General features: G+C 40.6%; 1 protein-coding gene across 2 annotated transcripts in view; it reads left to right on the forward strand.

The window, feature by feature from the left end:
- CCND2 (cyclin D2) overlaps positions 1–24,006 on the forward strand; it is a 484,289-nt gene that overhangs the window by 444,916 nt on the left and 15,367 nt on the right. Inside the window, exons 4-5 of one of the 2 annotated variants that reach the window (XM_075210200.1) lie at positions 7,131–7,279; positions 22,506–23,294. In XM_075210200.1, coding sequence (XP_075066301.1) covers positions 7,131–7,279; positions 22,506–22,661 — 305 coding nt within the window. In that variant the 3' untranslated portion in view covers positions 22,662–23,294. Of the gene's footprint in view, positions 1–7,130; positions 7,280–22,505; positions 23,295–24,006 lie in introns of those variants that run through there. The other variant, XM_075210201.1, reaches the window with a different exon arrangement.

A 24,006-nucleotide genomic window follows, 5' to 3' on the forward strand; every position in this document is an offset into this window, starting at 1 on the left:
ATCTTTATGAATGTGTCTGCTTGATCCCATATCTCAACTAAAGAGCACGCTGCCATTTCACATCAGCTGATTTACTGTCAACAAGCTGTGTTTTTTCCACTTACGGTTTTCGTGGTTTCATAAAACAAATATGGACTGGGAGATTTGTCTTCTACTGGGAAATATGCCCACTGGAAAGGAGTATTGCCTTCCAGGAGAATATCTGCTGACAAGGCCTCTATTAAGGCAACATTATGGGCACTCATAAGATTAACCGGTTGAGTGCCCATGTGACGTCACCAGGACCAATGGTCTGAAGGCCCTCATGATGTTTACTGAATGCAATCAGTGTGCTGCTTGTTTCCGAAAACAGATTCTCTGTAGACGTTAAAGTGGTTTCTCTGATAAAATGTTGCCCGTGTTGCATCTAGTTGTTGGGACGGAGCGAGCAGCTGACCCCAGTCGGAGTTTACAGAATAGGCCGTGGAATGCTGAGTGCGAAGACATTATGGGGCTTGTTTAAATGGCTTCTTTGCAAAAATGTAAAAAAAAATTGTGAACTTTTGCAAAACGACAGCACTCGCATCCGTCCGTTAAAAACGCCGCTGCCTGTTCAAAGTCCCTGCTTTATCTTCTGCCTGCACCTCTCTGTGCCGAAGCTTGCGCAGCCGTATCTAGTGCTCGTTGGCCTGCCCTCCTATACACCGCTTAGAGCATGGAGGGAGAGCACAGCGCTGCTGTCGCCTCCTCCGGGTATGCCGCGTTATCTCCCTGCGCTGTGCAGAAGAGGTCACACGATGCCCCGATTCGGATAAGAGCGGGAGGAGCCAGCTGGGGGTCGCTGTAGGCGAAGGCTGAGCTGACTGCCTTGGAGACTAGTCCCAAAGCTGTCTGTAAAACGGGGTAGGCCAAAGAATTGTAACTGGAGGTGCTATTAGTGCTGTCTTCACCAATATACCACAGCCAAACAGATATTAACTTTTCTTTTCAAAACTGCACTAGAAAATGACACAGTCTGACTGGTTGCTGTGGCCTTCAGTCCACGTGCTACGCTATGACATACAGACCTATATTGCTATGTGCTATATCCCCTGGAAGTCAGATTCTGTCATGTCAGGTGCAGGTTAGAACACAAGGACGCCTCAGGTTACCATTAGTTAAAGCACATTTGTGCACGTAGCACTCTCTTTTCACATAACCCTTGTATGTAGCCTATTTCTGTTTTATGTCCCCACAGAATGCTATAAATAGCTATAGTTTCACTTTTTTTTTTGTGTGCACGTGACCATTAAATAGCCATTAAAGTTTTGCCATTAATTGAACAATTAATTTAATTGTAGATGAGGTCCGCAGAGTCACCTGGACCGGTTTTGTGATGTACTGTGAAGCATGGATATATTTATAAAATATCACAGGCCTCTCCAGTCTCTGCACTAACTAAACAAGATTGTTCTATGTATTCTTAGCCAAGAAACAGAGATGTTTTAATCTGGGTATCGTGAGTCATCACAGACCTTTTCTTTTTAAACCATTGGGATGGTTACAGTTATTATCACTAGTTCTAACAACACCCATATTTGTGTGAGTACATATTATTATTATTATTATTATTATAATTTATTTATATATCACCACTGATTCCGCAGTACAGAGAACTCACTCACATCAGTCCCTGACCCATTGGAGCTTACAGTCTAAATTCCCTAACACAGACACACACACACACACACAGACAGACACTAGGGTCAATTTGTTAGCAGCCAATTAACCTACTAGTATGTTTTTGGAGTGCGGGAGGAAACCGGAGCACCCGGAGGAAACCCACGCAAACACGGGAAAAACATACAAACTCCACACAGATAAGGCCATGGTCAGGAATTGAACTCATGACCCCAGTGCTGTAAGGCAGAAGTGATAACCACTTGGCCACCGTGTATATTATACATATATATATATATATATATATATATATATATATATATATATATATATATATATATATATATATATATACACATACACACACATACACACATACACACACACACACACACACACACACACACACATATACATACACGCAGACACTTACACAAATGACATGTCATGAGTATATGTAACTTGGTGAGAGTAGTGATGTCACATTGTCACATGACTCATTTTGACACCGCCAGTGAAGACGATATTCACCGGGTTCTGAGATCTACATTATACAAGCAACTTGCTCTGTTTCATGTTGAAACTTGGGTATTATAAGGAATTCTAGAATATTAGAAGTCACCTTGGAGATCTGAGACCTGTTTAAATCATTTGGCCTCAACTTTTATATATACGTATATAGTTATATAAATTACAACGTTTATTAATGAACTATATCTTCACTAGGGGGAGCAGTTTTCCAGTGTGTATCACTTGTTTTTTCTTAGTCAAGGTCCACTGTTTTTGCCCTTGCAGTTAGAGCGCATGAGATCCCAGATTTCTTGAGGAGAGGAATGAAAGCAAAAACGGCTTAATGCAAATGACTGCAGAGTGTAACTACAGTCCAGTGCCTATGTACATTATGCACTCGGAAGTGTCTGCTTTAAGAGAATCTGACTGGTGGGTTTATCGTGAATGATGATTTGGAATCTTGCGTACGCTGGTTGAGGACACGTGTGTTGTTAATATTAAATCTTTTTTTATTGCCAATCGCTGGTCTCTTTGCACTAACACAGCAAATAGTTTCATAATGTTGTAGAATGATTACATTAATATGAAATGGAGTGTTTGTGTGTTCTGGAACCTCAGTAAAAGGCAGGTTATTATAGGCGTCTTTTCTAATATCGTATTTTTCATTTGAGTAAGAGGGATGAATACCGTTGGGAGTCTTTTATAGAACTGTCCTAGTCTGTGATGATTGTTATTATCGTTTATTTATAGAACACCAATTATATTATGAAGCGCTGTACATTTTCAGTGATTGACCCTCATCATCTAAAGATTTATATTGGCAGAGCTGAACGAACGACAGGGGCTTAGATAGTTAATGTGTGAGACACTGTATCATCATCATCATTTATAGCGCCACAAATTCCGCAGCGCTGTACAAAGAACTCATTCACATCAGTCCCTGCCCCATTGGAGTTTACAGTCTAAATTCCCTAATATAGACACACACTCCCACTCAGACACAGACAGACAGAAAGCGAGACAGAGTGGGAGACAGACAGAGAGGGAGAGACTAGGGTCAATTTTGTTAGCAGCCAATTAACCTACCAGTATGTTTTGGGAGTGTGGGAGGAAACCGGAGCACCCGGAGGAAACCCACGCTAACACGGGGAGAACATGCAAACTCCACACAGATAAGGTCATGGGCGGGAATCGAAATCATGACCCCAGTGCTGTGAGGCAGAAGTGCTAACCACTAGGCCACTGTACCGACAAATAGTGGTCTAAACGGGCCTGGGACCTTTTTGTAAAAATAGTTTTTAGGGGGTAAATCCAGGGCCGGATTAAGGGAATGGAGGCCCCTGGGCTAAGGGGCCCTCCATTCCCCGCGAGGCCCCCAATGTGAGCCGTCCGCCGCCCCCCACCCCCCGCAAGGACCCCCCCAAGCACTTACCTGTCAGTGCAGTCCTCCGTCCCGGCGCGCTGTAAGCTCCTTACTGAGGAGATCTCGCGAGAGTTCATGAACTCTCGCGAGATATCCTCAGTAAGCAGACTACAGCGCGCCGGGACGGAGGACTGCACTGACAGTACTCAGCAGCATCGATCGGGCCGGGGGTGCCCCCGGCCCCGACCGATCAATAATGCTGCTGAGGAGTTTGAAGGGCCCCCTGGATGCCCGAGGCCCCTGGGCTATAGCCCAGTTAGACCTCGGGTTAATCCGGCCCTGGGTAAATCACTAAAGTACGATGAAGTGAAACCCACTCTTTGCTTGTAGACCCCAGTCTCATCCTTAGTCTTTGGGGCCCATTAGATTCAATTTACTGTCCCGTAGGAACCTCGCAGGATGTACGTTACCGGAAACTCACTGACTTTTCCTGTGAATAAAAAGCGATGTTCCAGGGACCTAGTACCCGGGTGTGTGCTCGCCCCCCTTTGTGTATTGATACCTTCATATTGCCACTTCCCTGGTTTTATATGCTAACATTCTTTTTTTATACATATGGCTTTTGTTTTATACGTATGGCTTTTTATATCTATGCTTTGCTGGCGTTCTGTGCACATGAGAAGGGTTAGGTAGATAACTCCATCAGAGTTGCCCGATAACCTTTGTTATAGAAACATTGCATTCATCATGTCTCTCGCAATGACAGTTCATGAATTTCCTCCAAAAGGAAAGGTGCGGCTGAGCGTTAACCAAATTTTGCAACTTGCTTCATTGGTTGTATCAGCCAGGCTGCTGAGCAAAAACCAGAGAGCAATATCAATTAGTCAGGTCTTTGCTTATTCCTGGAATACTGTGAAACATCTCACATACAACAGCAAACTGTTAACCAAAAATTGTATTGACGTAAACTACCGCATAGTCATCAGATTCACCCAGTAGGGGGATTGTGTGTTACAGAATACAGAATTGTTTGATTGATTTAGAAAGAGAAGGGAGACTGCCCCAAATGTTGTGTCCTTTGCCTTGCGTGGGAATATATCACTAAATAAAACCTGGGGGTAGCCTTTTTTGTCATGCATGCTTGTGGGGTGACTGTCATAGGTGCTAACGGGATAGCGCCTCTAGTGGCCAAATTGCAATAGGAATTGACACACTTAACTTTTGAACAGCCTCTCAGCTCAACCTTATTACATATATCCTATATATGGAGCCCAACTAAGCACCATCATTACAATGGTCTTGATTTGTAAGATGGTTTTAGAAATTGCACCATTTGTAATATAAAGTCACTTGTACTTTTCCTCACTCTGGTGTACATTTGGAAGTCAATGAATGGAGTGGCAGGTGCTAATCATTAAGATGGAAGCCTTACCTCCTTTGACGTATCTAATTATTTGGTATGATTAAGGATTAATTATGTGGACGCAACTCTTTGGCGTTGATGGGCTACTGGTTTTAAATCTGCAATCATAAATCTTTGTCATTTGGGACCCAAATGTAGAGTATAATTGTAGGAATGGATTGTAGAGGATTTAGGTGTGCTCTGTGGCTAGTTATGGCAAACGTATTTACATGTGGTAAATATTTTGGACAATGGCAACTGAGCACATGAAAAGAAAGGTTGTAAGGAAAACAGGTTGGATATTGTATGACAGGAGCTTCACATCACTACTGTGTGAGTGCTTCCACTATCTAGTGCTGGCTACACATGCTGCGGTATCTGCAGTAATGTTGGATGATTGGCCCTATACCGCAGCATGTGTTGTCTCAAAACGTCCTTCATGCTAATAATTATCCAGTATTGATTGGATGATTTTCAGATATGATTACACACCAGGAAATAGCTCGACACAGGGGCCTTTTAGGCATATTATTTAGATATGTTTGTAAGTATTAGGGCAGTCCAACTGCTATAACATATTATACCCAACTGTCATTGAGAGCCGGAGAGTCCATCAATGGGACCAGGAGCTGTTTGTTCTCTTCTACTCTTGGCCCTGTGATCTGTTATCAAAATAAATCTCTATATGCGCCATAATAACTATATATGATTTGCTTTGGTAGATTAAGAAATTCAAAAACTATTTCCAGTGAAACCATGAGTATGGGTCTTGTCTTGAAGGGTTAAGAAATAATTTTAATATTGGATAGTTTAGTTAACATCTGATTAATTTATAAGGCTCAAACTGCATTCATTGAGGGGATATTTTTCTGATAGTGGATCTATATCATAGATTGGTTTATATGTGCAGGGAGTTTGTCAAAGTTTGAATTAGAACTCTGCGATTAGAAATCTGCGATTAGAACTCTGATTCTTACATTGGTCCTTGGATGGTCTGCTGGAAATAAACGAGTTATGCAGCTTTCAATTGCAGCATCTACTTAGCAGAAATGTGAACATAGCAACTTGCAAACCACAGACAAATACCGACACAGTGCCAGATTTTGTGATCAGAGTCATATATTTGACATTGGTGCCATAATATGCAGAAATAAGAAAGAGATTGTCATCTGAAGTGCGTACAGAGGGGATCTGTGCTCCCCGGGCCGGTCAAAGTTTGTCCTGTGCAAATGACTTTAAGGCATATTATCTTTCTTCTATATAAATTGTATTTTAAGTAGCCCACTGAATATGGATATATGGTAATGGAAGGCTTTATGAGGCAGGCTGCTTTTTGTGTCTATTGAGACTCCTAGGTGGCCTTTTATAATGTCCCTTTCCCCCTCCCCGCCTACTCCTTCCACATAAATGGGGCATGGCCGATTGGAAAAATCATGTGGCCAAATTGGGCACACTAACTTCCCCCCCTCTCCTTTGTCTTTTTTTCTGTGGGCATGTCGGGTTGAATTCTTATCACCGAGGAGGTCGCTGACATGACTTTCAATAGCTAGAAACGAGGTGGAGATTTGGCTCAATGGGTCCACACTCGGCACTCGGAAGGCACTTGCCGCCCCCATTTGCAGTAGTTCATTAATATGCTAAAAATAGGAGCCGCCGATACAAATTGCAGCCTGTTGTCCAACAAAAGCCGAGGCATGTGCAGCTTTTGATGGCCAAATTTATGGTGCTTTCTGGGGAGGTTAGCGAGAGGAGAAGGGGAACTTTTTTGGATACTGATCCCCTAGTCACTCCTGGGCCTCTGCCCATTTACTAGCTGTCTTGATTTCCATTATGAATGACATTAAGGCGGCTAACAAGGTTATTGGACGTAGCAGTGGTGACCACACGTGAAGTAGGACCTACAGCAGTGCTGGCTGGCATAGTGACTGTGCCTCTTTATGCAGCATAGGAATCTGTGCGATGGTTTGAGTTACATACACTACACAAGAACTGCATTAGCCTTGGCCGGTCACAGCGAGTGCACAATTGCTCGTGTGGCTGGAACATCAGAATCCGTGTAAGCAAGATTAAAGAAAAAAAAAAAAAGAAGTTGTTTTTAATGTCATGAAAGCATTGTGCCCCCTCTGGCCCAGCTCAGAGGCTCTGCGGTCACTGCACGTCTTGGCACGCTGCGATCCTTTCCTGCCTTCTCCTGACTGTCTGTCCTGTTCTTTGCAGACTTTAACTTTGCCCTGTACCCACCGTCTATGATAGCGACTGGAAGTGTGGGAGCCGCAATCTGTGGGTTGCAGTTGGACGATGCAGAAAGCGCTCTCTCTGGCGATAGTCTGACGGAGCACTTGGCCAAGATCACTAACACAGATGTGGTGAGTATCCTGTTCATCTCTTTTTCTGTGTGTGTCCCATGATAATTTTGAGTGTTAACAGCATCCTTGGAAAAATAAGGTAACACAACCATCGCTGTAAAAAAAAAAAAAAAAAAAAATGATTTGGAATTCCCCCTAAGCTGTGGACCTTCGTATTGTATTTGCAGCTGTCCTAAGGAATTGCTTTTGCTGAGATCATTTTTTTTGATAGTTTTAAGAGTTTCGTTTAGTTGTGGTATTTCTTAGTGCTGAATCAATGCCCTTAAAAGTTCATTTGTCATTTAGCTCAGAGCTGCCGTCTGCAAACCCCCATCCTAGCAGAGACGGTCTCCTGTGCAGACCGGTGCTTAAAGGAAACCCCGGACAAGATATATGTTGAGTGTCTATGAAGCCTGAGCACATCAAAAACTCAATGTATCTGCTTTCAAGCAGGGTTTAGAGATTTACAATTTGTGATGTTATGCGTTTCCAAATGCACTGGGAAGTCATTTTACTGTGCACTGTCCTCACTCGTAGCGGTTCAGTTAATAACACGGTACAATTTGCATAAATATGCTGTAATCCTTAGCAACCAATCAGGTTGTAGCAGTCATCTTTCTAGTTGCCGTGGGATACAACACACTGCACCGCGCTCTTAAGTAAACTACCGGTCCTCTGCTTGTTAAAGAAACCAGTTACCGTCAAATTAAAACAGTTCCTTCAAATTGGGAGTTTATTAAGGTGACTTTTCACAAAAATTTTCAGTTAGCAGTACATTGCTATCTCCTATGTGTTTTAATAGCCATTTTTCACATGCTTAAGTTATTTACCCTTAATATTACTGTTTGCAAACGAAAGGAGGGAGACAGATTTAATGGACATTATAGTAGTTAAAATAACCACATGTTCTCAATGATTGCCGGTCTGTGGAGCACGATGATACAGTCCCCACCCCCCCCCAGCTTCCATGACTAGCCAAAGAACAATGTTACCAGCTCTGTTTAATTTTAGAATGTTTTACTAACAGGAATTAGTCTGCGATCACATGACACCCCCCCCTCATTCCCCCGCTGTGAAATCCCTAACTACCCCTGAACAGTAACCTCTCGATTCCCACAATGCAGTTTGTTTACAGTCGTTCCTAATTTTAGATGACCCTTTCTCGCTGTATTGGCAAAGCGTTCTTTTTAGAGAAGTTCAAACAAATGAAATTGGGTCAATAACTTGCAGGACAAGTGTTTCCTGTTTAAAGAAAACCCCCAAAAAAATGAAATAAAATCTTTCAGTGACATAGAGACAGTTTCAGAAAAGTCACGTGTAGGTTTGAATGTTATGCTACATTGTATGTTTTTAAAGGGAATTTGTGACACCTACACTGTTTTAAGTCTTGTGTGTTAAACTTCACCTATTATTCATCTTGGTTCTAAGTGAGCAGCTTTGTGTGAATCAGATCACTTATGGGAATTAATAGCGAGAGAGAAACTTTAGTTTAAAAAAAGCCCTGATTCAGACCAAGCAAAAAAGAAACAACAGGCAACCGAGAGCGAATGATTCATTTTTTGGACATTCCCCACAAATTAGTGTATATCCTGTGACGACTGCACGAAAAAATGACAACGTGTAAACAGAACCTTTATGGTGTCATCCATGTATCCAGGACAAGCAAATCTGCATCAAGAAACATGGAACTGGTTATATATCTATCTGTATATATTTCTATATATTGTTTGTTAGGCCCATTTTCATGTCTGTGGACTATTTCCGTTTCACCAAAAATATTGTCTCTATTTCTCATAAGCAACAGGTTGTATTGTTTGTGGAACAAATAGGAATGTCGTTTCTTTGCATATTGGAACTGATACCATTTTATTTTATGAACATTGTATATGGAAAGTGCAGAGCAAGATTTTTAACGCAAAATATAATTGAATATTTCCCCCCACTTATATCAGATAGGTCTACTCTTTGAGGGTTAATTTGTAACTTAGCTCAAAAGGCGCAAATCTGTAAGTAAAACAATAGTAGACGATCAGTAATTAGTGTTTATGTGTTTAGGGAAAGCGCGACAATGCAGCAAACGTCTAGTTGGTTGCTGAGGGTCTAGTGTATATTTGCACCTTCAATAATTATAGTTTAGGTTCCAGGAACAATTTGGCTGAAACGATGGTGACTCTGCACACTCCATAGAGATCTATGGACACTGCCGGTCCTGAGTGCGTACACACTGCAGAATTGGAACGACATTGTTCCATCGTTTTTAGTTCGGTTTAAACAGCATATCACACGATTTTATGTTCTGTGGAATGATAATAGTTCATCATCGGAGGGTACACACTAATGCGATATCGGCCCGAATGGTCGTTTATCGTGTGATTAGCCTAATAATTAACTTTAAAACCTTTAGTGTGTACCCAGTTATAGAAGAATAGTGATGACAATCAGCTTAGATGCGCCTAGCTCAACACATCGGTGTAAGGTGGATCTTTATTTTTGGATGCATTCGCGTTTTATACGGAAACTGAGTCTAACTCGGCATAAAGCCCTTAGTGTAAGGCTAGTGGACGTTTTAGAATGCCACCAGCAGTTGTATATTCTATTACGACAGAAAATTTTTAAGACAGCTTGAGTAACAATTCACACAGGTGTTAAAGCAGCAATTCCACATAGAAGTTTTTTTTCTCTTTAAATAGCAAGTTAAGTATGTTTTATATACGCATCTGATTGCATGCTTCGCATAGCTGTCCTCCTACAAACCATTATCTCCTTTTCAAAATCTCTGGAAGGCAGATAAGTATGGCTGCCAGTTACACCCACATTCTCAGACTCTCGGCATGTCAGGTGATGGCAGAGGGAGGGGAAGGATTTGGAAGTGCAGACTGAGCTCACAGGGGGCGTTCCAAAGCCTCTGCTCACTACATCATGTGCCTGTGGTTACCATGGTAGTCACATGATGCTGTGGAAACTGCAGCATTAGAAATCAATAATAGCAGCCTGAAGAAACAAACCAAAAGAAAAATGGTAACAAGGTTCGTCTTATAGCCTGCCACATGAATTTATGTTAAAACACTTTTTGTTTCATGGAATCTCTGCTTTAATTGTGCAGTCTAATGTGTCCGTTTCATACACAATGGAGGCAGCCATTTTGTGGACTGTACCATTTGTTGTAGAATGTACCATAAATATATATCAGGGCATATTTGTGCGTCATGACCGCTGGATTATATACAAGCTAAATATCAATTGTAAATGCAACAAAGATACTGTAATGCACTTTGGTTTTCAAACATACTAATCATTAATGCGTCATGACACAAAAAAAGGTTAGGAACCCCCACTGCTTTTTATGCTTTAGGGATTCATAGGCTGCCTTGTTAAAAATATAGGCCCAACCCACAAAATGGCTGCCTCCACTGACTGAGGCGACAGGTCCACTTTTAACAAACCTAAAGATCTTGCTAGCAAACTTACCCTTGGAATCTTTCAACTGAGGTGTAGATTTTCCTCCGGTTATCTAGTCATAAAAAAGGATCACATTGTATGGAAACACAGGCACAAAAACAAACTAAAAAAAAAAAAAAAAACTTTATAGATGTGCCAAAGATATTTCCAGGAGAAATCATCAATAAACAAACGTCTTCAGCACGGCAAGGACTGGCATGAAGAAAGACCAGCAAAAATACAATCACTAAACTGATCTCGGCAGCCGAGAGCTGCAAAATGTTAAATTCTAATCATTCTTGGAACGAGCTGAAATTTTAGTTGGCAATATGTTAGTATTCCTCTTTTAAATACTGTATCTGTCACGGGGCCATGAAGGCAGTGCGGTTTATGTGAGGTAAATGTCTATATTTGTATGACAAGCCTGGAAGCTAATAAAAAATAAATAAAAAAAATTTGTCCCTCGCTTGGATTTCGTTATCAAGCTTCTCCTGACTTTGAAGAAGTCCTTCAAAGTAGAGGACAGCTGGGAGTATATCTCTTACAGGGAAATTATAACTTTCTACAAAATGGTACATAAACTGATGATATTACTTTAATAGGAGTAGCTTTGTTTACTTATAAATCCATTCCAAAGGTTCTCGCTGCACCCTGCCATATTTGTTTGAATGTCTGTGACAGAATAATATAAATAAACTGTCCTTTTTACCACCTTAGTGTATTGGTATATAACATGTTTTTAATAAGACAGTCAGAATCAGTTCAGTTATTATAGAATGTTCTTATTATGTACAGCATTTATATTGCTGACTTTGAGACAGAGAAGGAGGAGGTTAGTAAATTGTAACTTGTAAGCGCTTGTGGAGATTTAAGCGTTTTTTTATAAACCGGTTACTCTTTGTCAATGCCGAGCGGCCCTTTGAAAAACAGCAATGGCCCTGTACCCATGGCGTGAGGTCATGTGCAGGGGCCACATGTGAATGTGAGAGCAAAAAAAGTGGAATATCTTCTCTGTACTTAAAATTGACAAAAGTAGCTAGTCGTTTAGTGACAATTCTCTGTTGGAACATTAAAACATTGCAGAGTGTTATGCATTGTACTGTAAAGAGCATATGTGTCTATTATATAATTTTTTTGCATCCACTGCCAAGTCTGAATTTTTTTTTGTTTTCTGGTTCAGCTATTGTCTGTTCCTCTCTTTTGTCTAAAGACAAGTCAGAGGGCGCTGTGAAGCTATAGTATGACCGCATGAAGGAGGGGGTCCCCCCGACTCCTGGAAATTCTGGCCGCCCATCGTGGTCCCGGCCGCGTTAGAGTTTTCTTTTGCCTCATTTCCATTTTTGCACAAAATAGAGCTACAGAGAACGATCAGTGTGTGGGCTGCGTCTTCCTGTCAGTGACTCATTCAAAATGGACAAGTTAAGGTTACAGTCAGCTGTAGGCTCAGTGTTTACCGGCTTCGCGGTTAACCCCTCGGCCACCAAAGTAGAAAACTGGGTTATCTGTGCTCTAGGAATCATCGCGCTGCGGTACTGCGACGCCCATTTTCCTTCACGTTGCGGATCAAGCATCGCATCTGTAATGCTAGGCAGATATATTTGTACCGCACAACAGGGCTGCATTTTATTGGAACATAACAGCATACTGTATTACTGACTCATTGGATTCTTAAACAAAGTCAGCTGCTGATCTTTCAAGAGACTCCTTTCCCTTCCGCAAGAGGGAAAAAAAAAAAAAAAAAAAAGAGACTAACTTTAACTGTGTCGCTGCCTTTCCATGATGCCGGATCTCAGTGGAGACTGGCGACTGCTGTCAGTACAGCTAGAGCAGGATTAGGTGACTCCAGATGTCATGGAACCTGGAAATCTACAGGTAGCCGGTTTATGAAGTATGGAAGTATGTGGTGTAATCGCCTCTCTGCGATCATGTAGAAAAATATTTCACAACATTCCATGTGTCAAAGCCAGGACGGCCCGGATTTCATTAACTACAAAAACCAAATGGCCAAAACTCTAAAGCCGGGCAGATGAAGCGGTGAACCGGATCTAGCACCGCAAGACGGGTGTGATCTTTAGAACGGCGGTTCCATTCATCGCAAGACGATTTATTTAGTAGGCTCCATTCACGTGTGTATTACATCTATACATAGCCCCACGGGAAGAAAAAATTCTGTCTATACGTTCGATAAGTACGCGACAGTGTAACATGTCGTGCAGCATGTGGTATAGATACAGATATTCAGACGTGGACACGTATGCAGGGAAAAGACTTACGTAAAGAAATAAAAACAAATTTACATACATTGGTTCAGTCACGCATGCAGCAATAGAATTTGCGCAGGCGTAAACAAGTGTGTATGTTTACGTCCCATGATACACACAAGAGAATAGTGTTTTGACAGTTCTTAATAAATGCGAAAATTGCATGTCCCCTATAGAATGTAATGAAGTACAAAATACAAACAGCTGTTGTTTACCACCCCCCCCTTTAAAATCAAGTGGGAATCTGATTTCTTGCATTAGTCCAAATGAAAATGTCAGTTAAGTACTGGGAATAGACGGCCGTAGCGTCATGCAGTATACCAGAGACGCTAATGATCAGCTGGAGGGGTCTATATGCAATCAGCCAATCAGAAGCAGGCAGATAGTGCGGCATATAGTCATCATTGTGTATCATTGCGCCTAATACGTTCATGTGTCGCAGTTACTATAGTCAGCCTACGGTTTCCTGGCCCTGTACCACCTCTCCAAGCGTAAGGAGAAACACGTCAATACGTGTAATCTATATATCGATGTACGTACATGCATTTTTGGTGCACATGCGCAATACAGAAATGCATATCTTATGCATAAAACCCCCCACAAAAAAACAGCCGACAAACTCAATGAGCCCCACAATACTAAACAGACGGCCCATGCCAGCCATTGCCCCGGATAACTGGGCATATCTTGCAAGTCTTCACTTTCTATATAAACTTAAGGTTAAGTAATATAGCCAAACAAAATCAGTTTATTAAGTATGTGTATGAATAATACCATCAGTGTACACGGCGCTTTACAAAACTGGAAGTTACAGTTAAAGGAAAAGTTTTAAGACAAATTCATACCACAACAACAAGAAGAAATGGGAATTCTCTGCCCCAAAGAGCTTACAATCTATATGTAAAGTGATTATAAAAACCATTTGGCATTTTTATTACATTTCATTTTTTTTTATCATCAAATCAAAGTGGATTTTTAGGGAATTTCTTACCGCTGATTAACTCAAAATACAGTTTTGCCAGAAAAAATATAGAAGAGCAGGAGATATGAAAGAAAATCCCATGGTCGGATGACACCAAGATTGAACATTCCGGCCTCAATGGTTGAACCTAGACTGACACTGTGCAATATCTTGAAGGACACCCTCCCTACAGACTCAAAGGGGCGTATTCAATTGTCAGCGTTAACGCTGCAAAACGAGCGCTCGAAAAATATTTATTGCGCGCGAAAACCGTTAATACGGTAGTTTACTCGCGGAATTTCAGCTCGCAGCTCCGAGCTGCGAGCTGAAATTCCGCGGGTAATTACCGTATTAACGGTAAGATTTTTCGAGCGCTCGTCTTGCAGCGTTAACGCTGACAATTGAATACGCCCCAAAGCTTGGGGACAAGGTTACATATAAAATAAATATATAAATGTTCGGGAGTGGCCCTGTCACGCCCCAAATCTCTATCCTGGAGTGATCTGAAAAGTCCTGCCACCAACTGTCCCCATCCAGCTTGATGGAAGACGAGCGGTATTGCAAAGGATTATGGGCGTGGTAAGAATTCCTGAATAAATACATTCTTAATTCCTGTAAAATTAATAAAAACGCCAAAAGGTGGTGAATAGTATTTATAGCCACTGTAGATACAAATACATTAAAAGGACCACAAAATAGCCCAAAAATTCATGGCTACTTGTGTATAATTAATGTCCCTGATAAGTAACGCAAAGAAATTCCTACGTGTTTGCGTGTTGGGTTAGCGAGCTGCCATTTTTTTTTATTATTATTTTTTTTTTAAACCAGGACAGTTTCTGACTGTGCTGTCCCCTCATTGGCGTCAGGTCATATTTTGTATGCAAGGAAACAGAAGACAGAAGAGCCTGGAGAGAAAGGGATAATGAGATAGTTTCCTAAGTTGTTTTTTTTTTTTTTTTGTGCCTGATTTGGCAGCTGCTCCAAGTTGATTCAGCTTTTTGTTCCTCAGTGTGTGTTTTGCGTGTGTGGTTACAATGGGGTGATGCAGATACACTGCAGTCCGCTGCTAGAGTTCCGTCGTCTCATTCATAAGTCGAGAGAAGGGCGCAGAGCTTGTGAGGAAGCCAGCTAGCAGAGGAAGTAAGGGCCCGGCTAATGAGCTGCAGTATACATACTTTTGTTTCCGGCCCATGATCTACTAAGCACACTACAATCATCGGGTTTGATGCTTGTCCCTATGACAAGCACAGCAGATGCCTTCTCTCTTCACTGACAAAGGGCATTTATTACAAGCAGCAGAGATTTGTATCCAGATAAAATTTGGTTTATTTTTAGCATAATTAGCTTTTTGGCAAGAACTAAATACAGGACCCCAGATGGCTCAGTTCAAGTAATGGGAGTGTTTAATTAATCATCTAAAAAGAGGCATTTAGACTTCTAGGCCCCAAAGCCTCGTCCTCATAAATACAAATATCTGCGGCACATTGAGGCCTCTGATGGCTGAGGAAGTGGTTTATTGTCTACTTACATGCGATTTATTTTAAGAACTGCATATTTGTTTTTTTTTACTTCTATTGTTGTTTGTCTTTTATGTCATTTTGTGTGTTATTTTTGGAAGGTACGAGATTTTTAGATTGTTGATTTATAGCAGTGATTTAAAGATCAAGGATTTAAATTTTCTGAATCAAAACGCCAACGTTTTAGTAGCATAGCAATCAGTTTAATGATGGTTACTAGTTACTGCTATTATCTTATATTTGTAAGATGTTCCATGCTGCTGGCATTCGTGTAAGAAAGCTGAGTCTTACAGTTATGACACACAAGGTGTTTGGTTGGCGCGCCATTACACCATTATATGCCATGCCCATTGTGCTTTATAATCCTGGCATTGGACATCTGTGTAACCTGTCGCTTGACATTATGACGTTACGCTTAAATAAAAAAAAGAGGACCAAAAATAAAAAAATATATATCCCAAAACAAGAGGCAACAAGAGCTGTGTGACTTGACCCTTTGGTAATGCCCAGTGATGAGGTCTAAGAGACACACTTAGGGCTGTGAAAAAGGAACAATGGAGATGTTGCCCATAGCAACCAATCAGATTCTAGCTATCATGTTCTAGAATGTACTAGATAAATGATAGCTGGAATCTGATTGGTTTTGTCTATACAACTAGGCTAATCCTATTGCAGTACAAGAACTTGGGAGAGTGATTTAATAGCTGGTGTGTGTCTGTATCTGTGTGACCATCTCAGAAGTCCAAAAATAATACAATTAGGAAAAAACTACCATAGACCTAGGAAAATCCAGGAATCATGGGAGTCCTATCCTTGATGCTCCAACACTATCTGCAATGTAGTTACTGAGGCTCCTCATTAAAGTTCACATGTCGCCTACATACAGTTTGTGTGAGAACCAATATTCAGTTCAGGTCATATCAGGTCCCTAGGAGCCATTAATATCACGGTGCCTCAGTACCGTCACCTGCTCCTAGGGATCCGATTGGCCGAATATTGGTTCCCTTAACTGTATGTATAATAGATGAGAGGTTCTCTCTGAGCAGCGACCCTACATAACGTCTATATAAAAGAATGAGCCTGGACTGTATTAATGAATTTGTTGTGGCTGAATTTGCTCATTCTGAGCAGCGGTGATGAACTTAATACGCTGGAGAAAAAAAAAAAAGTGAATATTGTGTTAGCACTTCAGAGCTTCTGTGATATGGTAAAATAATGGAGCACTTAGCAGTAATTTGAGAATGTCAGGAGAAAGCAAAATCACATTCCTGCCACATGGTTTCCTTGTGATCTTAGAACAGGATATTGAAGCCTCCTAGCATTTCCCATGCACTCAGTTTAACCCTCTTGTCTGCCACGGGGGAATACAGTCGATCCTGACTCTGCCAATCAGGAGGTTATACAGCTTGGATACAATGGCTCCACCCACAATAATGACATAATCATGACCCCCCTTCCTCTGCCCCCCCCCCCACTTCCCCCCAGACCAGCAGCTCAAGTTCAAGGTCCAAGAAGATACCATGGGGAATGTGACAGAAATAATTAATAGACCCGGGTGATGACTGCATGATTAAAATAAGAATAGTCCAGTCACGGTGTCCTTTATGTTTGTGCCAAACAACAGGATAACTGTTTTGTCCAACATCCCTTGGCTGAAACATTTAGAAGGTATTTTATGTAAAAAAAAAAAACTACTTGTAATATTCAAGAATATATAATGCACAATTTTCAAAAACTTCCCATAAATTAAAATGTCTGAGATAGAGGTCATGGTGTTGTAGGGGAACCTTTTTATCTTTGCTGAGCACACCAGACTTCCTGTCTGTTCACCTTAATACTGGACACTGCAGGGAGTTTGTCAGAGCCTAAAATAATGCTTTCATACAGCTGCAAAACACTATAAAGTGTTTAATGTACGTGTTTTTTTTTTTACTTTTTTTTTTTTTACTATGACTCCTGCCTTCCCCCATCTAGCAGAATTGTGGGTAAACTATGCCATAACCGAGAGCCCCATGATACTTACTTACCTTTGCCTGTGCATGTAACTGAGCATTCTCCAGGCTCAACATAGCTGTGCCTTGTCCAGTCAGCTTGCATCGGACGACCTCACATTTATTTTCAGGCTGGTATGACTGGAGAATCAATGGCTGCGAACCGGGGTATGTGCGGAACTGCATATTGGAACCCCCATGGTTTTATTGATTATAGGGAGTGAAGTCCCTTTTATGCCCTCTCAGGTTACAGAAAGATTACAAAAATCTGTTTTAAGGATTTTGTTGGCCTTACAAAGGGATGGCCATATTTTTAACATTGATATATATCAAAGGCTGCGTTGCTGAGCTTAATAATATACATGAAATAGTTGGTGTGTTTATACTTAACCAAGTATGTCCACTGTGTTCTTACCCCTCTGCAATAAGAAAGAGTTGCTTCTTTAGCAGAGCAGACAAAGAGTGAGTGACAAGTATCCAGACTTGCTCTGCAGAAACAAACTGGATTCATACACAGGGGCCTGTGATATCACAGCAGCTGTAATCACTGCTCACCTTTTTGTGAACATCAAGGGGGTAAATGTATCATAGTGCGGGTTGTACAAGTCGCCGGAAATCCGCGAGATGACGGCTTAAATTTAAAGCGGCGCTGCCTTGTAAAGGGAAACTTCCCTTTACAAGGCAGCGCCGCTTTAAATTTAAGCCGTCATCTCGCGGATTTCCCGCGACTTGTACAACCCAAACTATGATACGTTTACCCCCAGATGTCATAACACTGCCATAAAGATAGGGTGAGAGGGACGTCAGCGGTCTCCTATAGAGTGGGAATGCGATACTTTAAACTTAAGTGGAATGCTAAGCTAAATCTAAACATGTATTTTACCTTTTATCTAGAAATGTCAATTTTGGGGCTTAGTGGTACTTTAAGGGGAATGTTAAATATAGCCTATAGCCATTGCAAATACTATCTAGAGAGTGTGAGAATATTCTACAACTAACACATGGGTGTTTTTGGCTTAAAAATTAAGATCATAGCACAGCCACATAAAACATGTAAGAAAAACCACTGGCATTTGACAAGGAAATTAGTCAATTGGGAATGGCATTTATGGTATGAGTCAATGGTGCAGTATGTGTTACCATTTACCTCGTGGACGCAGCTAATGGCTCTGATTAACGTGTGTGGTTGAAACGAGCCTTCATCGTCCAGCTAATGGGCAGCCTCTACTCGGCTCCCAACCATTTAACTTGAGACATTACAGATCATGTTAAGCGACAGCGATTGTGACTGGGGAAAAATTGGCAGCCGACTATAGACGTTATTGTACAGCTCACGATGACGATTTCCTGTCCTCAAAGGAAATTCATAATGGAAACCAAATCTTCAGTTAGTTTCTCTTCACCTCAGAAAGAATTCCTCACGTCCTTTTATTTCAATTATTTTTATAATTATTTTTTTTCCGAAATGAATTTGCAAACCTCTAACATTAACATTACCGATCTGATCAGTGACAAGAATTGATATATATATATATATATGAGGATAGCTTTGACAGAATAATCACGCCGGTATATATGATAGACATATATGGGAGATATCTCATGCCTAGGCAATATCACTTGGTCCTAGTGCATTGATAGGCTGCCTTCTCATTAGTGATGGCTCAACCTACAAAATGGCTGCCTTCCCTGTTTATAGGCAACGGTGCACATTAAGGTATAATTATATAGTTTTATGTAGTATATAGCGGTAGATTGCTTTAAAACGCTGTGACCGACACATTATTGTACAGATGGAGACAGGGGTGCCAAGGTCACTTAAACCGTGTGCTTTATCTGTGCCTACTTTCCACAAAGCGCGCTTCGTAATTTGAGGTCCAGAGGAGACGACCAATTTATGGGCCTAAACAATTTTCAGGAGAACGCAGCCTATCGCTTTACACTCGTTTCCTAGTGAAATGATAGGTTACATTTCCCTGTGTCTTGGTTCAGCCCAGAAAATGGCTCCCTCCACCAGCGCTTCAGTGATGTCACAGGTCCCTAGTGAACCGATAGGCCCAGTTCTCATTTTATAGTCCGTATTGGAACAAAATGGCTGCCTCCAGTACACGAAGGCAACAGGTGCACATTATAACCTTGCACTAAAATCCATTAAAAATGAAATGTGACAAATTTTTAGTTTAAAAAAAAAAAAAAAAAAAAGCAAATTCTGCTATTGAGAGTAACTTATTTAATTTATTATTATTTATCATCCTTATACACAACTAGCCATCCATTGCACTATATTAAATATAAGATTATTTTTTTTATGTGCATTTGAAAAGCGCCTCTTAAAATATTCAGGAGACACAAGAAACCACCAGGTTTCAGAGTTTTCCATCCCCTTGGTTCCTAATCTTTGTTAAACTAGCAGTCTGGGGAGCGCGGCACACAGGGCTGTTCCCACGCTAGTTCACAAGATCCATTCTAGTTGCAAATAATGCTGAAGAATCTCTGGAATCCCATTTATCTTGTACCATGAAAGTTGATGCAAAACACGTCAGATGCTTAACCCTTCGGGCTCCGGGGTTATCCAAGGCATAGCAAAAGCAGGCAGTGTGGACACTGCTACCACCCATGGGGTTAAAGGGCCAGGTATCCCCTGGGGTGGGGGGCAGATTGTAGATTTTCTGTCTGTGTAGGGGAGGAAATTTTAAAACAATTTCTTCTTATTGTTCAGTCAATAGCCCGTAAAAAAAACAATAACCTCAAAATTTGTATTATAAAGTAGGTGGATTGGCAGAGACAGGTAGTACAGTCGTCATGTAATTATGTTAACGACGCAAATTGTAACATAAATCAAGCAAGGCTTGAACGCAGTGAACAAGAGGTGTAATGTGTTTGTGCTTTAAATAAATGCCTTTTCCTTAGGAGAGTCTTCTGCAGGAAGAGTCTGCTTATGCTGAGGCTCAATTGAATATCAAGTATTTTGTCAGGCACACAATACTTAATCCTCTAGTGTTCGGATCAGCGATAACTGAACGCTGGAGGGATTATGCTCCATTGTTCGCCTTTCCTTCCTAAACAGGCTAATGTATCTTAAATTAACTGATTATTTGCTTTAGATGTTTGAGTGCAGGTGGATTTAAAATGGCCCAAATGAGATTTATTATGAATTCAGGGATATTTAAAATAGTGAAAGAAAATGGTAATATTCAACAGCTGCAGCAAATAGAGACTGAAATCTGGGCAGCAAGATACATTGGTGATATATAGATTAAGAATAGTAGTAATAGATGCCTATGTTATACTGTCAATGTGACTATAAAAATCAGTGTGTTGTATTTAGAGCAAAAATGAGTGGAGATTTCACCCCAAACAGTGCCGCCGGGCGTCATCATCCTACGCGACCTCGCCCCTTCCCCCTTAATTTACTGTACATTATAAGGATATTGGAACTCCGAGGTGACTAATAATATCTGTATGACATAAATAGGACATGTTATACCTTATAATACTACATTTGTAGTTTTTATATATATATATATATTTTTTAAATAATCAGAAACCCTTACCTACAGCCCTCAACAACACTACCCCTTCATACAGCTCAAATCTCATATCAAAATACTCTCCCTCCCGCCCTCTTAGATCTACCTCTGACCTGCACCTTGTCTTGTCTCTAGTAACCACCTCTCACTCCCACCTACAAGACTTCTCCCGTGCTGCTCCCCACTTATGGAACTAAAATCCTTCAAATCTTTATACGCTCTCTGAAAACCCATCTCTTATTTAAAGCTGATGATACTATTCACACTAATGCACCCTCACAACTATCCCAATCTCCACTCTGAGCCACACTCGCTCCTCTTGTTTCAGCTGTGCCCTCTCCCACTTAGAATGTAAGCTCTCTAATGAGCAGGGTCCTCCTTACCCTTTGTTTTCATGTCTGCATTTATTTTATCTACCTTGTATGTCCCTGTTTTATGAATGTCCTGTTTTCCCTACTGTACGTCGCTGCGGAGCACTGTGGCGCTTTACAAATCTACCATAAAAATAATAAAGAAATATATTGTGCAGTAAAAGTTACGATTAAAGCAGCCTGGGAAGTAAGAGGAGTTCATGCGAGGTGAGAAGGAGAAACGTGGGACATTTTAGTGTCTTTACATACTCATTGTTTTTAGGTGCGTTTTGCTATAAAGACAAGAAGCACCTTTTGTACTTTTGTATCTGACCATTTGCAGTTAGAAGAAAACTGCCTGCTCTGACAAATGACTGATTGTAACAATGCTACATGTTGGAAGGAGTTGTGTGAAATCCATTTACACTATTATGTCACCCTAAGCGCAGTGCATTGTGGGAAATGAGGCTCACTGGATGGAGAATGGCTGCTCTTTAAACCCTTACTGACTGCATGCTTCTGAGTAATCCGGTGTACAACTGTAAACGAAAAACAGATATTAAGGAACATCTCAGCAGCTTGGTTTAAAAAGCTTAACAAACAAGATGACAGTCGCTGAGAGTTCTGACATCACAACTCACCAATTATAATTACTTAAGCTGGGTACACACTACAGAATTTTCCACCAACTTTTTATGCCGAGTGATTTTACATGCGATCGATGATCCGATCGCTCGGTCCATGGACTGCATACACACTGGCCTTGTTTAGGACGATAAAGGGAAGAGCGGACGTCCCTTTAGCGACTTTTTACAGCCATGTTGTCGTGAGCAATGACTGTAATTTCATACTCACTGTTGTGGTTCGGTCGGAGGTATATACACACTACACAGCGGAAACGAGATTGGAACGAAAATATTAAACGGTACGACCAACCAAATGAGGCGACAATCGTCCATTTGGGCAGACTTTCGACCATTGTGTCACTGCACACACTGAGCCGACTTTTGAACGAGCCGTCGTATGTCGGCTGATTGAGCCGATTATTGGACGAAAACTGTGTAGTGTGTACCCAGTCATAGCGTCTCTAAGGCTGTCCAGGAGTGTATCAAAATGTACCAACTGTATTCTAATCCAGTTTGCATACCCAAACGTTTATTTATAACGGCAATGTGGTTTTTTTTTGGGTTTTTTTGCAGGATTGCCTTAAAGCTTGTCAAGAACAGATCGAGTCCGTGCTGGTCAGCAGCCTTCGGCAAAACAGACAGCAGACACAACAAAGGAACTCCGCTAAGTCCGTGGATGAACTGGACCAGGCCAGCACCCCTACAGACGTGCGAGACATCAACCTGTGAGGAGCTCTGCCGCGAAAAAAAAAAAAAAGAGAGAGGCTTTTCCTTGTTCTGTATTTTTAGAACAAACCCGTTTATATCTGCTCCCACTTAGAAAAAAAAAAAATATTTAAAAACTATTTTAAATACAAAAAAAAAGGAAAAAAAAAACTGAATTATTAAGTTGTTTGGTGCCTGTGATGTCCTTTTAGAAGGGAATCCCACAATATATTTGATAATTGCTGTTCTTATTATATATTTGTTAAATTTAAGTGCTTATATAAGCATAAACTAGCTAGAAAATTTGTAAGCCTGCAGTTGTGGGAAGATTAGGTATATACTTTTTACATTGTAGTTGCTTACACCTCTTGATAGATGTCAGAGAGGGATGTGAGCGCGGTATTTGTGGTTTTCATTTTGTAGATTGCAAAAAGACTAATGGATTCTAGAGGGCGAAAAGTAAGTTGCGATCCCTAAAGAGATTGAAGCATTTTTTTGGATGTTTAATGATAAATTTGGGATCTCTGTTATATTATTATTGTTATCTAAAGAGAGGTGCTTTCTGAATCTCCTATTTAGTTCTGTTTACTTTTGTTGTCTATGGTAGCTGCTACCGAAAAAAACAAAAAAGAAGATGCTTTATTTTTGCAAGCCTAAGGCAGGTGTTTTTTCTGTATTTCATTTTTGTTTTGTTTTTTTTAAATCCCCAATTTCTTTCAAAATAGTGTTTATTAGAGTATATTTGGGCTTAGAGGGGGGCTCACTTAGCCAACTGTGGACACACAAAGTCCAAGGGGTTATATAGTGGATTGGATTTTAAGGATAAAAAAAAATTATTTGTTCCCAACAAACTAAAACAAAACAAAAAAAAACATAAAAGGAAGAAAGATTTTAGGTACTTCTTTCCACCTCCCTGCTGTTCACCCATTATTAAGAAACCCCCTCTCAACATATTTAAAGGGGATGTCAATACAAAATAAACTTTTAGCTAAAGAAAAAAAAATAAAAAAAATTATATATATATATATATATATATATATTATAATTAAATATCATTGTCAAATGCATAGCATTCTGATATTACAGTTAGCTGTTCCATTCAAAGTGGTATTCAATCATATTTTTCCTATAGGCTATTAAAAAACATTATATTTTGGGTAGACATCCTCTTAAAAAAAAAAATATGCCCCTTTTTCTCCTCCTAATTCCACTAGTATTGTATATGTTTGGTCGGCAGCTAGCATTATTGTAAACCATTTCATTCGAAAAAGCACTTTGAAAATTGTTCCTAAGGGATAGATGGGATGGTTTATGAAAATTGCGCCGACCACATCACGTCATTTTAGCCTGCCTCCATGCACCCCACTGC

The sequence above is a fragment of the Mixophyes fleayi genome, chromosome 4, assembly GCF_038048845.1.
Source record: "Mixophyes fleayi isolate aMixFle1 chromosome 4, aMixFle1.hap1, whole genome shotgun sequence".
Lineage (NCBI taxonomy): Eukaryota > Metazoa > Chordata > Amphibia > Anura > Limnodynastidae > Mixophyes > Mixophyes fleayi.